This window comes from Alexandromys fortis, unplaced genomic scaffold (genome assembly GCF_014885135.2).
Source record: "Alexandromys fortis isolate MF-2015 unplaced genomic scaffold, M_Fortis_MF-2015_v1.1 scaffold_17, whole genome shotgun sequence".
In the NCBI taxonomy this organism is placed as follows: domain Eukaryota; kingdom Metazoa; phylum Chordata; class Mammalia; order Rodentia; family Cricetidae; genus Alexandromys; species Alexandromys fortis.
The window spans coordinates 17,556,384-17,571,058 of NW_026067896.1; the positions used below are offsets into that span (position 1 = coordinate 17,556,384).

The 14,675-nt window shown below is 43.2% G+C and overlaps 1 protein-coding gene across 2 annotated transcripts; it reads right to left on the minus strand.

Moving 5' to 3' along the window:
• Positions 1–453: 453 nt before the first annotated feature.
• Positions 454–14,593, minus strand: Plac8l1 (PLAC8 like 1). Of its 2 annotated transcripts, none has more exons than XM_050162293.1 (4): positions 14,089–14,593; positions 8,622–8,758; positions 2,142–2,278; positions 454–810 (listed from the first exon to the last, which is right to left on the minus strand). In XM_050162293.1, the coding sequence occupies exons 1-4, from the start codon at positions 14,364–14,366 to the stop codon at positions 670–672; spliced, it is 693 nt and encodes a 230-aa protein (XP_050018250.1). In that variant the 5' UTR covers positions 14,367–14,593; the 3' UTR covers positions 454–669. The 2 variants fall into 2 exon arrangements, 1 of the variants encoding a protein (XP_050018250.1); XR_007595427.1 differs by lacking the exon at positions 14,089–14,593 and adding an exon at positions 7,872–8,040 and having other exon boundaries at positions 664–810; positions 8,622–8,885.
• Positions 14,594–14,675: the final 82 nt, after the last annotated feature.

The window sequence follows — 14,675 nt, forward strand, 5'->3', positions numbered from 1 at the left end:
CCTCCCATTTCCCTCCCGCTCCCCCTGTCACCCTCCTCCCTCCTCCTCCAGTCCTAAGAGAGAGCAGGGTACCCTGTCCCGTGGGAAGTCCAAGGCCCTTCCCCCTCCATCCAGGCCTAGGAAGGTGTGCATCCAAATAGACTAGGGTCCCACAAAGCCAGTACATGCAGTAGAGACAAATCCCAGTGTCATTTTCATTGGCTTCTCAGTCGGCCCCAATTGTCAGCCACATTCAGAGGGTCCTTACTGTACAACTAAGACTAAAGGAGTTGGGCTGGGGGGGAGGGGGCAATGGCTTACTGTTCCAAAGACATCAGTGCCTAGTTAATCGGGCCTGGCCCATCACTGATATTTTGGGGAAATAAATATACATGGGACTTTTTCAGCCTCATGGGAAATGATGGCATCAGAAACTAGGAGAAAAGTCAACCTTCCAAAAGCCAGGGGGAGGGGAGAATATATCACTCACCTCTAGAAGGTACTGTGTATGGCTAGACCAAAATAGCAAAGTCAGAAACTACTCAAAACCTTGGGGGAATCATAACACAGCAGAGACAATAGTGAATAAATCATTTATTCTATTCCAGTGAATACTATGGGGGAAAAAACTACCCTTCTAAGACAGGTTTGAGAGGAAGGCATGGGAGAGCGAGCGCAGGAGGAGGGCTATCAAACCAGGCTGTCCTTGGGTGCTTGAATTGCACAGATCTCGTAGAGTTGGGAGGTTCTCATCTTGAGTTCTCGGGCCACCTGACAGATGGAGAAAGGCCAGCAGCAATGCACCACCATCCAGTCTTCACAGAGTGTCCCCTAGGGTAAGACCAAATGACACAGGACTGTTTCTGTTTCTCAAGGGGTATTTATCCTGGAGGGGGATGACAACGGACTGTGATTGGATTGGGAGGAAACAGATGGGGCCCATAAGAAAATGGCAGCTTTTAAAGGTAAAATGGGAAGCCCCAGGTTAGGATGAGGTATACAGTTTTAATTAGGCATGTTAATTAGGTGAGCCAAAGGGGGGTTGATTGCTGGACTTCAATACTTTGATAGCTGGACCTTGGTAGTCAGCCTCAGGAGGAGAAAGGGGCTAGCTTTAGGAATGTATTCTAATGGTTTAGCAAGGCAGAGGGAGTCAGGGAGAAGGGCAAGCCTGTCAGAGCCACATGCTCTAGTGGGGTAGCATCCCTTCAGGTAATAAGGCACCTGAATATCAGGTAATAAAATGGTCCCAAAACCCCATAGTAAAAAGGGATGTGAAGTAAAAAAGAAAATCTCCCCTTGCCTCCCCCAGAGCTGTCCCCAGTCACCCAGCCACCTGCCTGGGGACAATCATTGGTTAACAGTTACATCCAGGCAAACTGGATCAGTCTAAACATATACATACGGTCCTTATACATGAGGATTCACACAAGCCTGTGTCTTGTTTTGTTCACATAAAAAGATCATCCCACAAAATACCTAGATACTGGGAGAGAGAGACTGTCTGTCTGTGTCCAACATAGAAGGTTCCCTTTGGAAAACCCTCTGTGTCTGTATGTGTTTGCACCCATCTCTGCTCACCCACTCATGGCTTCAGTCTTGGCTCTACTGAAAGTTAAGGACCACAAGGAGCCTCCTAAGTAAAGTCTACCTGTGACACATGGGCTACACTTTGGAGTGTCAGACCTCACAAGCACTTCCTCCAAATTAGGTTTGAGTCCATCCGCCATGTCTTGAAGTAATAAGAGACAAGTGTGCTTTTATTTCTGTAGATGGGAGGGGATATTGGCTACAATCACCTAGTTTTACGCATCAAAGTACATCTCAGAGTGTGTAAGTTGGCCAATGATTTGACCAGACCTGTTGACCAACACAGTCTGCATTATGATTTCTTCTTGAAATAGCCTTCAATATAAAATATACTTTTCATTTAAATGATAACTCCTAGTAAATAATGAAATCAGAACTTTCATTCCCCACCATTTTTTATTAAGTGTGAGATTTTTTAAGCGTGTGTTTCTCTCTCTCTCTCTCTCTCTCTCTCTCTCTCTTTCTCTCTCTCTCTCTCCCCCCCCCCCCAATCACCTTGGAGAATCATAGGTTTGAAAAGCATCCAAGTTCTCATAAAGATTTGGATTCATATATGCCTCAGTTGTCCTTACCTGTATCTTATGCCTCTCTCTGGTGCCAGTTCTCAGTGCAAAGGTAGACCCTGGTAACAGTGGCCAACAAAGACACTCTCCATAATGCCTGGCAATGTCACACTCAAGACACATGGGACAAAAGAGACCACAGAAACCTGTCGATTGCACATAAAAGAAAACCAGCGTTCTCAGAAATTCAGGGAACAACTTCACATTTTAAACAGATTCGCAACCCTGTGCCATCAATTCAACACCGCATTGTCTGCCTGGAACCAGGGACAAAGAATGAATAAACAATTCTCAAAACTCAAAGCTAGAAAATCGTCATTACCTAGACATATCAAAATTGTGTTCTTTTGTTAAATATTGCCAAAACTGAACCTGACACGATTCTGTTAGCATCGATTATGGGAACTTTTTTTCCTGCCAAAAATGTTAAGTAATTTTTGAATCATAACTGATACGTATATCTTCTATCCAATTTTTAACATGGACCTAGGATACTAGAAGCTTCCTGAATAACAGATACTCCTTTCTGTAAAAACGATAGAAAAACTGACCCCGTTTCCTATTCTTGTCAGGGTTTTATTCTATTTCTCAGATCTGAGATTATTCTGAATTTTGTCAGCTTCACAGAGCCACTGACATTCGTCCATTTTAATCTGTAAACTACTAGGTGACTGGGCCCTTGAGTGTCAACTGGAAATGGTTTCCACTTAGTACTTCATTCACCATTAACTCTTGATATGACTTGCTACACAGACTGAATGGACTAACACGGATTCTATTCCCAAGATGTTTGAGGCCACAGAGCCTCTGGAGAATGTAATGGCTGTTACGAACTTGCTCCAGAAGGGAAGAGAAAGCGCATGCCCAAGGGCAGGCAAATTGTTCACTCCCTTCCACGGAGCTCATAGAGCCACAGAAAACTATTAACGAGCCGCGAGAGCTCCTGACACGCAGTTAAGATGTCACATCATCTAAAACTGCAAAAAGATGACAATCCTGATTATTTCAAATAATTAGGACTATGAACCAACAAAAATGCCACGATACCAGTCTTTGGAAACACACTGTCTTAGTTAGGGTTGTCATTGCTGGGATAAAGCACATGACCAAAGCAATTTGGGAAGGGAAGGAAAGGGTTTATTTGGCTTGTTTTTAAGTGTTCATCACTGAAGGAAGTTGGAACAGAAACTCAAATGGGGCAGGGACCTGGAAGCAGAAGCTGATGCAGAGGCCATGTAGGGATGCTTCTTACTGGCTTGCTCCTCATGGCTTGCTCAGTCTGGTTTCTATTTTTTTTTTAAAGATTTATTTATTTATTATATAATACAACATTCTGCCTCCCTGTATGCCCACATGCCAGAGGAGGGTGCCAGATCTCAGTACAGATGGTTGTGAGCCACCATGTGGTTGCTGGGAATTGAACTCAGGACCTCTGGAAGAGCAGCCAGTGCTCTTAACCGCTGAGCCACCTCTCCAGCCCCCTCAGTCTGGTTTCTTATAGAACCCAGGACCACCAGCCCAGGGATGGCACCATCCACAATAGGCTGGGCCCTCCCTCACCAATCACTAATTAAGCAAATGCCCTACAGGCCTGCCTATAGACCAATCATATGGAGGATTTTCTTAATTAAGGTTCCCTCCTCTTACTTAATTTTAGCTCATATCAAGTTGACATAAAAATATGCAGTATACATGCTAAACATTTTAATCAGGAGGAATTTTATATACAAAAAAATGCACAAACCTTAAGTATTCACTTTGGGTGACAATAGTAGCATTCACCTATATAACAGGAAATCATACCCTTATCACCCCTACTCCTGAGGGAAACACAGTCATGACTTCTATCCCTCATCTCAATGGAATCACATTTACTTCTATTGTTTTGTGCAATTCCGTGAGGTTTTTTTTAGGTTTACTCATGTTGTTATATAAGTTATAGCTAGTACTGTTGAATAAGTAGCATTTCATCGTATGAATAGTCTAAAAACTGTTTATTCTCCCACTAACCGACATTTTATTGCTCCATTTTTTGATATTAATACCACTATGCATACTCACATGTAAGTCTTTATATAGACATACCTCCAATTCAGTGTGTGGATATATGACTTTATTTTATCTGAGTAGTTTCCTGAGAGTGGAATTTCTAGGTCATATGTTTAATTCTACAAATATAGAGAAATAGTTCTCCAAAGCATGTGTACCATTCCATACCCCCTCTGACACCATTCAAGACTTCTAATGGCTTGACATCATGGCCAGCATTTGCTATTTTCAGAAGTTTTGTTTTAGCCATTGTAGCTTGTGTGAAGTGTTAGTCACCACAGCTTCTGATGCGCCAGAAACAAAGGTATGGTAGGTACCTTGTAGCTAAAAGCAAATTAAGTAAACCTCAAATAATTCTAAGATATTTTAATCTGAATCAAAAAAAAAAAATCCTGACTGTGGCTACAGCTCCATGGTCGTGTATTTGCCTAGAATGCACAAGGATCAGTCCTGCTAAAAAATAATTCCTGAGCAGAAAAGGAGACTCTGCCCAGCACTGACAACTAGTCTGAACAACTTGGAAAGCAGTATAAGGCCTAGCAAATTTGCAGCAAGCAGAGGGTTCCCAGCATCTGCAACCTTGAATTAGAACAATTTGAAATCAATGGTACAGTCTGTGAAGATTATGAAAGACGGTAAATTCCCACGAACAAAGCAATTAACAAAAATTTGCCTAATTATAAAGCTGGCAAATTAAGCAACTGATCAATCCTGTTTACTCGTCTCTGAACTGTACCACACCCTGTAAAGACATTGATTGTGCCTTAGCACTTTTGCTCCACGTTAGAACTCACTTGCTAGGTTTTCTTGTTGGTTGGTTGGTTGATTTTGAATCTGTCTGTCAGATAACCATGCTATATAAGTGTGCTTTTTAGACACTTGTCTTACTTTTCTACTGAGGTGACAAAACACCATGATCATAGCAACTTCTAGAAGAAAACATTTAATTAGGGGCTTGTGGTTCCAGATGGTTAGAGTTCATGCCTGTCATGGTGGGGAGTAATGACAGCGGTCAGGCAGACATGGTGCCAGAGCAGCAGCAGAGAGATTACTTCTGATCCACAGCAAGAGGGAGAGATAGAGATAACTGGGAATGATGTGGACTTTTGAAACCTCAAAGTCCACCTCTCTTTAAAAAAAAAAAGTGACACTTCCTCCAACAAGGCTATACCTCCTAGTCCTTCCCAAACAGTTCCACCATCTGGGGACCAAGTATTAAATATACGAGCCTTTGGGAAATGTTCTCATTCAAATCACAATACTTACAATCACTTTGAACTAGAAGTCAGCTGTGGTTTTTTAAAAATGTCTATATAGAAGCCTATATAGAAATATTTATTTCACAGTAGTTCATGTTTATAAAGAGTTCTCTGTGTGCCAAGCTCTTCCTGAAAACATTTAACATGTGTTAGCTCATTTAATCTCTGAAAGCATCATATAAACTAGGCACTTTTTTGTTTGTTTGTTTTGAGACAGGGTTTCTCTGTGTATTGCTGGATGTTCTGGAACTCACTCTGTAGACCAGGCTGGCTTCAAACTCAGAGTAAATACCAATGGCCAACAATAATGTCATTATAAAAGCATATTAATACTATCAGAAGTCACTTGCTACTCACAAGAATGCCCCATTTTTAATATATGTTTGGGGACATAAAATTACCAATACATGAATGTGGAAATTGGCCTAACCACATTAGATAAGAACTTTGCTCAATCTATTAAGACTTAAACACACTCTAGGAATGAATAATCTCACTCATCAGCACCTAGAGTAACTTCAACTGCACAGAAGGACACCTGCAAGGATAGTCACTGCAGCGTGTCTGCATCACAGCATTTACAAATGCAAAGGCATGTCAGTAGGCTGAAGAACAGATAAAACATGGCGTGTAACCACTAAGAATGTGGGAAACGGACTGGAGAGGTGACTCGGTGATCAAGAATGCTTGCTGGGCAGCCATGAGGACCTGGGTTTGGATCCCAGCAAAGACAACATAAGCCAGCATACATACCTGCAATGCCAGGACCGTGGGAGACAGAGACAGGAGGAGTGGTGGGGCTTGATGGCTGCCAGTCTAACTCTAGGTTCAATGAGAGGCCCAATCTCAAAGGAGCATAAAGTGGAGTCTAATAGAGGAGGATATCAGATGCCTTCTTCTGGCTTCTGCCCATGCACACTGGTACCCATACCTGCACATACACTGCATGCACATGCACACACATGCACAAACTTTTCTAAAAGGATGTGATAAAAATTCAATTAAGTACCAACAGAGCAAAATCTCTAAGGCTAATTTGAATTTTAAAAAATCAAATTGCATAAGGAGCACAACTTAATACCATTTATGCTTTGCCTAATGAGTTACAAAGCAATAGCATAGATTGCTAACAGATTTACACAGGTGAATGTAGAGAAAATACCTGGAAGGAAATGTTCCCAAATGATTTTTTTGTTGTTGCTCTTGTTTGCAACCATAAATGGTATTTACAAAGAGACACGGATCCTTTCTCTGTAGCACCCCATTTTTACAAGGTGAATGTGCCAACATGTTATCAGTCATATATTTTCTTCTTTTACAGAGCTCACGGTCAATAGGGATGCGTGGTACACATTCAGCCTTTCCCTTTACTTCCACAGCCCACCTAAACCGAGGCCTGTTCTCCACCCTCCTGTGTAGAATGTCATCCTTCTCCCTTATGGGCAAGTCAAAACAAAGACAAGAAGCGGTGGTGTAGAGGCCCAAAGAACTGAAGGAAGGTGAGTGGGAATTAAACACAGCACATTTCAGGTCGCTTTGCTGCAAGGGAGCCTGAACCTTCCAATAATAAGATCCTTTAGAGAGGAACGAGCACACGCATGCGCCGCCAGTGGGAGTGCAAATTAACTCACCTTCCAGAAAGAAAGCCACTTGGCGACATCTACTATAATTTAAAGAGGCACATTCTGTTTGGCCAGCAAGTTTACTCATTAGCAGTTACCCAAGACAGATATCCTCACGCTATGCAAAACTGACATCTGAACAAGCAGAGTTGCACGGCACTGGTTTGAGTAAACCCCATAAAGGTCCAGCAACCAGAGTTTCTGCATCAACAAACTGGGATACAAGGGGATTCATGAGGCATTTTAAGAAATTAGCTCCAGATGTGCTTATGTGGCGTGATCACGTACGTGTGTGGTGAAATCGAAACAGAGGTGTCTGGTAATGTATATTTACAATTCTTCCACTTATGTGTACACACATAAGTAAGGGATCTGGAGGTGGGTGGGGGAGCGTCAAAATATCCGCACCTACAGATACTGTTCTGTCCTTGGCCTGTCTTCTATATTTTTTCTTTTTTATGACCACTAAATGGTGGTTTTAAATCAGGACCCAACACTTGCTTCTCACAGGTTCTGGGATCCTGAGACATGGCCGCTGAGATAAACAGTGACTCAGTGTGCCTTTGCTGTAAGCCAGAGGTCAGTCATGAAACTAGAACCTCTTGACAACTGAACCAGAGCCAGACAAGATCTCAGTCAACAAAGGGCGTTTCCTTTCAGATCATTCTTGTTACAAGAGCAATGCATGGAGAGATTAAGGAGATAATTTTTGAAAAATGAAATGTATTTGTTAGCCTGCCATCTGGAGATATCTGCTGTAAATAATAGTATTAGATCCTCCTAAGCTTTTTTTCCCTAAATGTATTCACCTCCTCCAGATGGAATTTGATGAACACAGTTTTGCACTCACTCGACTTCTTAAACTCAAAACCATATGCAAGACAGGTGTGGTACCATGCACCTTGAGTCCCAGCGCTCAGGAGGCAGAAGCAGGTGGAACTCGGTGAGTTCCAAACAAGCCAGGGAAACAGTGAGACCCTGTCTCAAAAAAAAAAAAAAATTAACAAAAGTGAAACTGTACACAAAAGAACTTTTAACTCACTGACTGTTACTCTACTCTGTGACTCTTCAGAGCTGTATAATAACCCAGTGGATGCATGCAGTTCGTATGCTGTTCCAAGCTTTGCCACAGTGACCAGGGCTGCAGTGTTGAGGTGCCTGTTAAATTTTGAGCGTAATTTATTTTCTCAGATTAAGCTCCTACTAAGAAAAGTAGTTATCAGGGGAAACACTAGTGTAACCCTTGCTGAACTCTACCAGTTCATACCGTCACTTCTAGTGACAAGGGAGGCTATTTTGTGTCTTTACCAACTATGGATTCTATCATTTGAATAAAAAAAAAATCTTTGAAAATACCACTTATCCTATGAACTGGTCTACACTGTTGAAAAGCATGACTTTTTTTTCCCCAACTAAGGAACAGCCCTGAGACACTAGACTAGTCCAGTTATTCTGAAATCTTTTACTTTCTGACCTTGTGCTGGGGTAGCTTTTCCACTTACTGATACCTCATGGGAGAAAATGGTAAGGAGGAGCGTGAGTGAAAAGGAAGCCCGTACAGATTTTCCTGTCTCTGCAGATGCTGAAGAGGCCAGTGCTCCAGTCCCCACCAGTCTGGACGATGGCCGTGACTGTGGTCCTGCTGCTGGCTCCGCGGATAGGCTGCTTCACCACGGTTCGAGCTGGTACTTGGCTCCTGGAGAGTCAAGGATGATGGTTAACTTGTTAACCAAGATGCTGAAGAATGATAACCACTGATCAAAACAGAACAATAAAGAAGACCCGTGGAGCCAAGAGGCTGAGTCATACATAATCCAGGCTGACGCGATCAGCTCCCTCTTTCAGCATGCCTCCTCTGACTTTATAATGTTTAGTCCCATTAAGGACCAATCTCTTACTCAAGTTCAATGTCCAGTCTAACACCTAGTGTTTGCCAGGGTTTCATAATAGCTAACTTCACAAACTTGAAACAAAGAGACATCCAGTCAGATCCCAGCATGTCCCTCCATGGTGACATGACCTCAGCAAAGTGGTTTGTACTCCCTACCTCCTGTCAGTTCAGATGGGAAAACGATCTCACGGGGCTTATTGTATCAACTGAAAGACATATAACTAGTTTACTGTCACCCGAGGGTGTGCCACAGGTGAAGTAAGCTATAACCCAAGAGCGGTGAGCATCTGCTCAAGAAAGAATGATTGGGGGGACTGAGAGAGCAGCTAGGAACCTGGGCTCAGCTACTGGGGTCGACATGTGGATGGCCCCAATGCAGAACATCCCACACATTCCTCTTGGAGTTAATTTTCCCTGAAAGGAATGGATAGTTCCACTTTCTGTAATTCTAAATTAGGAAACAATTGCTTAAGGGACTGGGATGTAACGGTGAAGTGAGGGGAAAAGCTCCCTCCTCTTTCTGAGGTTAAAAAGTTCTGTCTGAACAGTCTAAGAGTGGCAAATCTCACTGACAGATACACTGATTTGCTGAATGTGTATTTGTAAACTGTCAGCAACATAGAAAATGCAAAGGAATTATGGAAGAATGCAAAAATAAATCTCTGTCCACAGGAAATGGGCCAAAAAAAAAGTTCTGTCTGAATTTCAGTCATGGAAATGGCAAGAGTCATTTCCATAGATGAAGGTAAGCTGCTTCAAGGTTCATGGGAAAGCTGGGTCAGCTTGGAGTCAGTGGGGCCTATCATGAGTCTGAGCCTGCACTGTGTTGTCATTACCTTGTGGTATGCCTCTCCTACAGCAAGCCTCATGAGCTGTCTGCACCTGATCTCTGAGGTGCTGTGGAAAATTAAGGACGGAACCTGCCTCACATTCACAATAACAATAAAATAAACAAGATGCAACCCCATTTCCCCAGGAACCATTGTTGCAGTAGGTCACCTAGTTCTAGATGCCCTAGGAGTCAAAGTGAAACTTGGCTGACCAATCATAAGAGTGCGTTGCTCTGGGGACAAATGGCTGGAGAGCTCCTTTCAGATCTGATTTGGAGCAATCAAATCAGTGAGATGTTATGGTATGGTGATATGTCTTCACTACACCAACACTCCCTGCTATTGTTGTGTTGAAGGTTCCCAGCTGGTGGTATGATTTGAGGTTCTGGAACCTTTAGGTGACAAGGCCTATTTGGAAAAAGTACTTCATTGGGTTCTTTGAAGGTTTTGCCTTGTGAAGGGACAAGTCATGCCTTTGAAGGGAGCCTTTAAAGGGGCCAGAGAACAGCCCCTTTCTCCCTGCCTGCTTCCTGTCTACCCTAAGGTATACACCACCTTCCTTCATATATTCCTACCACCACGGTCATCTCAACACAGGCCCATAATCAATGGGACTAAGGAATATGGATTGAAATCTCTGAAATCGTAAGCCAAACCACACCATTCTTTCTGTTCAGGTGTTTATGCCGTGCACTCTGTCACAGGGACAAGAAAATTAATCGCTTGCCCAAGCATCACCAAACAGGACAACTTGCTGAAACAAGTCCCAAAGCCCTGCCCCAGACCAACTGCACGGGTCTCCAAAGATGAAGTCTAGAAGTCACGACTGTAACAGGTTTCCAGGTAACTCTTAAGCAAGAAGTCTGTTGCCACCTGACACCTCATGCAGTGGATCTGAAAGCCACTGGTGACTGCAACAGCTCCCAAGTCTTCACCAGCTAGGCGGTGTCCGTGGAACAGGAATGGCAAGGGACACAGAACAGGTAGTAGGCAAGAAGAGAGGATACTTGAAACACACCTACTCCAAAGACCCAGTGAGTCATCAAGATGTTAAAGAGCTGGAGATGCTCCACGAGAGCTCAGAAGGGACCTAGAGGCTGGGCTGGAGCTACTGGGTCCCCAGAGCAGGGCTCGTCCTTTTATCTGGTAGGCATTACAGATAATACTTAGGGTCTAATTAGCACTTTGAGACCCTATATGTTCTTTTTTTTTAAATATTTATTTATTATGTATACAATTTCTACATGTATGCCTGCAGGCCAGAAGAGGGCACCAGACCTCATTATAGATGGTTGTGAGCCACCATGTGGTTGCTGGGAATTGAACTCAGGACCTTTGGAAGAGCAGGCAATGCTCTTAACCGCTGAGCCATCTCTCCAGCCCCACCCTATATGTTCTTAAGACTTGGAAAAATGTGTAAAACATAAAGCTGATGCTAAGTCAAACACTGGAAATTAGCATTATGCCCATTCCATTGCCAAATAGAACTCACGAATTCTGTTGTTGCTTGGAGTATTTTTGTCGTTTGATTTTGAGCCAAGGTCTGTGTAGTCCTGGCTGGCCTGGAACTCACAAGAGATGAAGCTGCCTCTGCCTACTGAGTGCTGAGTTAAAGGCTTACGTCACCACACACAGTACCACCCGCAAATATTTGATTGCATTTGAAAATGTGTTTAAGGTTTTCCTGTTGCTCAAAAAATGCCCAGAGGCATAGCTGCTGAAAAGTAGTCGCCAGTGGCTCATCATGATATATAAACAGATAAGTTCAAAACAAAATTGTAAAACACCCTTTCGTCTGCCACTCAGATGTGTGTGAAGAACAAGAGGATTATAGCCTGCGTGTGTTGATGTTCAGCCTGAAGTGTGTTAAGGGTTATTTCTGTGGACTGACATATGCTCCCTGAAATGCATATTGAGTCTCCAGCCCCCGGTGTGGCTGTATATGGAGATGACACCTAGGAAGTAAAGTTCAGTAGGGCAGAGGGATGGAATCCTGAGTTAATGGCATTGATGAACAGAGAGACCAAGAAAGTACCAGGAGTGGCCTCACCCGGACACCTATGAACATTTGAAACTGGTCCTGAAGAAGCTGCTTTCATACTGGCCCTGTTTCATCTCCCTCCATGTGTGCTCCTTGTTGCCAGGGGCACAGGCTGTTGTTCCTCTTTGTATGCCCAGCATCAGCACACTGCCCTGAAACGGAGTGAGTACTCGATAAATATTTGCTGATTGGATCAAATAGATTCACTGTCTCTCCTATTGTACTCAAGTCTTTCTTCAATCTAGCTCCTCTGGGCTAAATTATGCAACTTGAACTGCATTTCAATTCTGTAGCATAACTCTCAGGTGTGAACTGATGAAATAAAAGCAGAGGATAGCCTAAAAGCTTTCTGCATCTCTCTACACAATCCAAGGCATTTCCTTCTCGGCATGGTGCCTACCAGTGAGGGCTTCCATCATTATGCTAAGAGCTTCAATCATCTCTGATTTTAGTAGAGGGATTTCTGAGGGCTGAGCACCTGGAAAGATTTTTCCCTGAAATGAACCATTTGCAGTCTGCAGCCCTAGACAAGAGATTTTTGCTTCTATCTTAAAATTATGTGCATAACACCTTTTTATCACAGCAAGGAGGCCAGTCTTCTATCTACTCCAAATCAAGTAACTGAGAAGGTAACTTTTACTTGTTGGAAAAAATTACTTGTGTGTGTGTGTGTGTGTGTGTATGTGTGTGTGTGTTTGTGGTGTGTGTGTTTGTCTAATTTTGTACTCAATAAGAACTCTATTCTAATACTCTGAATCTTTGGTGATTTTATTAAAATGTTTAGATTTATAGGTGCAAAGTTCAAGTTTCAGTTCAAGCTTAACACTGCTCATCTGTCATGATTCAGAAAGTAATGCCAGCCCTTCCCTAGGCACTGCCTATGTGCCAGGCATTTGGTAGTCCCACTAAAAATAGAAAGGTAATGAGGTGTACAATGTACACTGGTAATCCCAGTACCTGGACAAACAAGGCAAAAGAGGTTGAGAGCAACCAAGCCTGCATAGCAAAATCCTATCAAAGGAGAGGGAGAATTAAAGAAAGAGATTCAAAGCAAGACCAAGGGCAGAGTGGCTTATCTTAATCTGGGCCTGCTACACATGAGATGAAAGTAGTCACTGTAACTTCTTGGGCAGCTTGTCTATATGACCTGCAAGGAATGCTTATGCCACCACAAAGAACAAGAACGAGCTTGCGCATGATGGATACAACTGATGCCCACAGAACTGGGCCAAATCAGAGACGCTGCCCATTCATAAGCAGAAAGAACAAACTGGTGCACACTGAATTTCAAATCCAGCCCAGCTACGTTCTAGCTCTTCAAGCTTAGGAAAGACCCCATCATTGCCCTCAGCTCTGGCCTCATCTTCCTCCTCCAACTGTGTTTTAAGTACTCTAGCTCTTGGTTGCCGTGAGCATTCAACAATATCATGTACTTGGTGCATGGGAGGCATGCAACTGACAGCAGCTAGTGTTAGCATGACTTCAGCATCCAGTGGGCTTTCTTTGCTTTTCTAAGGAACAAAGAAGGCAGAGAAATCTGGGTTGGTGTTTTTAAGCTGATACATGTGCTACCCAAATACCTTGAAATACAGTCAAGATGATCAACCATCTTAATTTGACTAGTACTAAAATCAAGATGGCCCTGAGAAAACCAAGAGAGGCGGTAATTCTGCTCATCAAAAGCAGAGGGAAGCTTTAGTGGGAAATGGGATGACAGCAGCCGTAGTCTCTTTGATCCTTCTACCTGGTGATGCTTCAGATTGGTAAAATACACTCTCTCTTCTGGCTTCACTCTCTTCTAACTCACTCACCTAAGAAGCTAGGCACCCTCCCCAACAAAAGCTGACTGTCCCCATGTTGAATACACCAGTCTGGGCAGTTTCTGTTAATTCTTTAATCAAACATGCAGTGCTAAGAATTTATTGTACTTTCCACTCAGGCCCCCTTGTTTACTCCAAATTCTTTATTGAAGTCAAATCTCTGAGATATTTATGTCAAAGAAGTGGATTTCACAGGCAGTGGCCAGAAATAAAGTTTCGCTTGGTCGGGACAGGATAATTTAAACTAAGAATGAAGAGATTTCCTTGAACTCAAGCGGTCCTTTCACAAGCCATGCACGGTTGCCCCCTTCTCACGCACTCTTGGGGCTAGGTACTCCCAGTCTCCCCACAAAAGCCGCTGTTCTTTCCCGGGCTCCTTTTACAAAGAGATTGGCTGGATAGTCCAACAGCAACACCTGCGAGAAAAGTCACCTGACTTCCTACCTCAGGTTGGAAATTAAATGCTCATCTTCAGACGATATGAGGGAGAAGAGTGGCGCATGTGTACTGAGCAAGGAAACGTCCTCGTGGGGCCTGGAGAAGTGATGCCCGAGCCAGCTCATAACGACAGCTTGTTGTCTTATTGTCTGGTTATCCTTTCCCTTGGACAATGCGCAGACTGGTTCTAAACCTGGGTTCAAACCAAAGGGAAGTGTGCCTTTAAAAGAATGTTGCCTTGATATTCTGGAACTTGAGGTCATAGGAGTCTGATAGACAGACATTGTATTGTTTTAAAGATGAGCACATGTCTAACTAAGGGTCTGTACCTTTTTCTAATATGAAGGGAAGGAGATTGATGGAGATACATAGAGGCAGGCAGATCTTTATGAGTTCAAGTCCAGCCTAGTCTACAAGAACTAGTTCCAGGACAGGCTCCAAAGCTACAGAGAAGCTCTGTCTCGAAAAACCAATTAAAAAATTTTTATTGAGCTGGGCGGTGGTGGCGCACGCCTTTAATCCCAGCACTAGGGAGGTAGAGGCAGGCGGATCTCTGTGAGTTCAAGACCAGCCTGGTCTACAAAAGCGAGTTC

Excerpts from the sequence above, each read along its gene's own strand:
- Plac8l1 (XM_050162293.1), bottom strand. The coding sequence starts at position 14,366 with ATGTCTGTCTATCAGACTCCTATGACCTCAAGTTCCAGAATATCAAGG. Across the intron at positions 8,759-14,088 it reads CATTTAATTTCCAACCTGAG|GAGCCAAGTACCAGCTCGAA; the intron begins GTAGGAAGTCAG and ends TTGACTCTCCAG. Across the intron at positions 2,279-8,621 it reads CTGCAGAGACAGGAAAATCT|GTTTCTGTGGTCTCTTTTGT; the intron begins GTACGGGCTTCC and ends TGCAATCGACAG.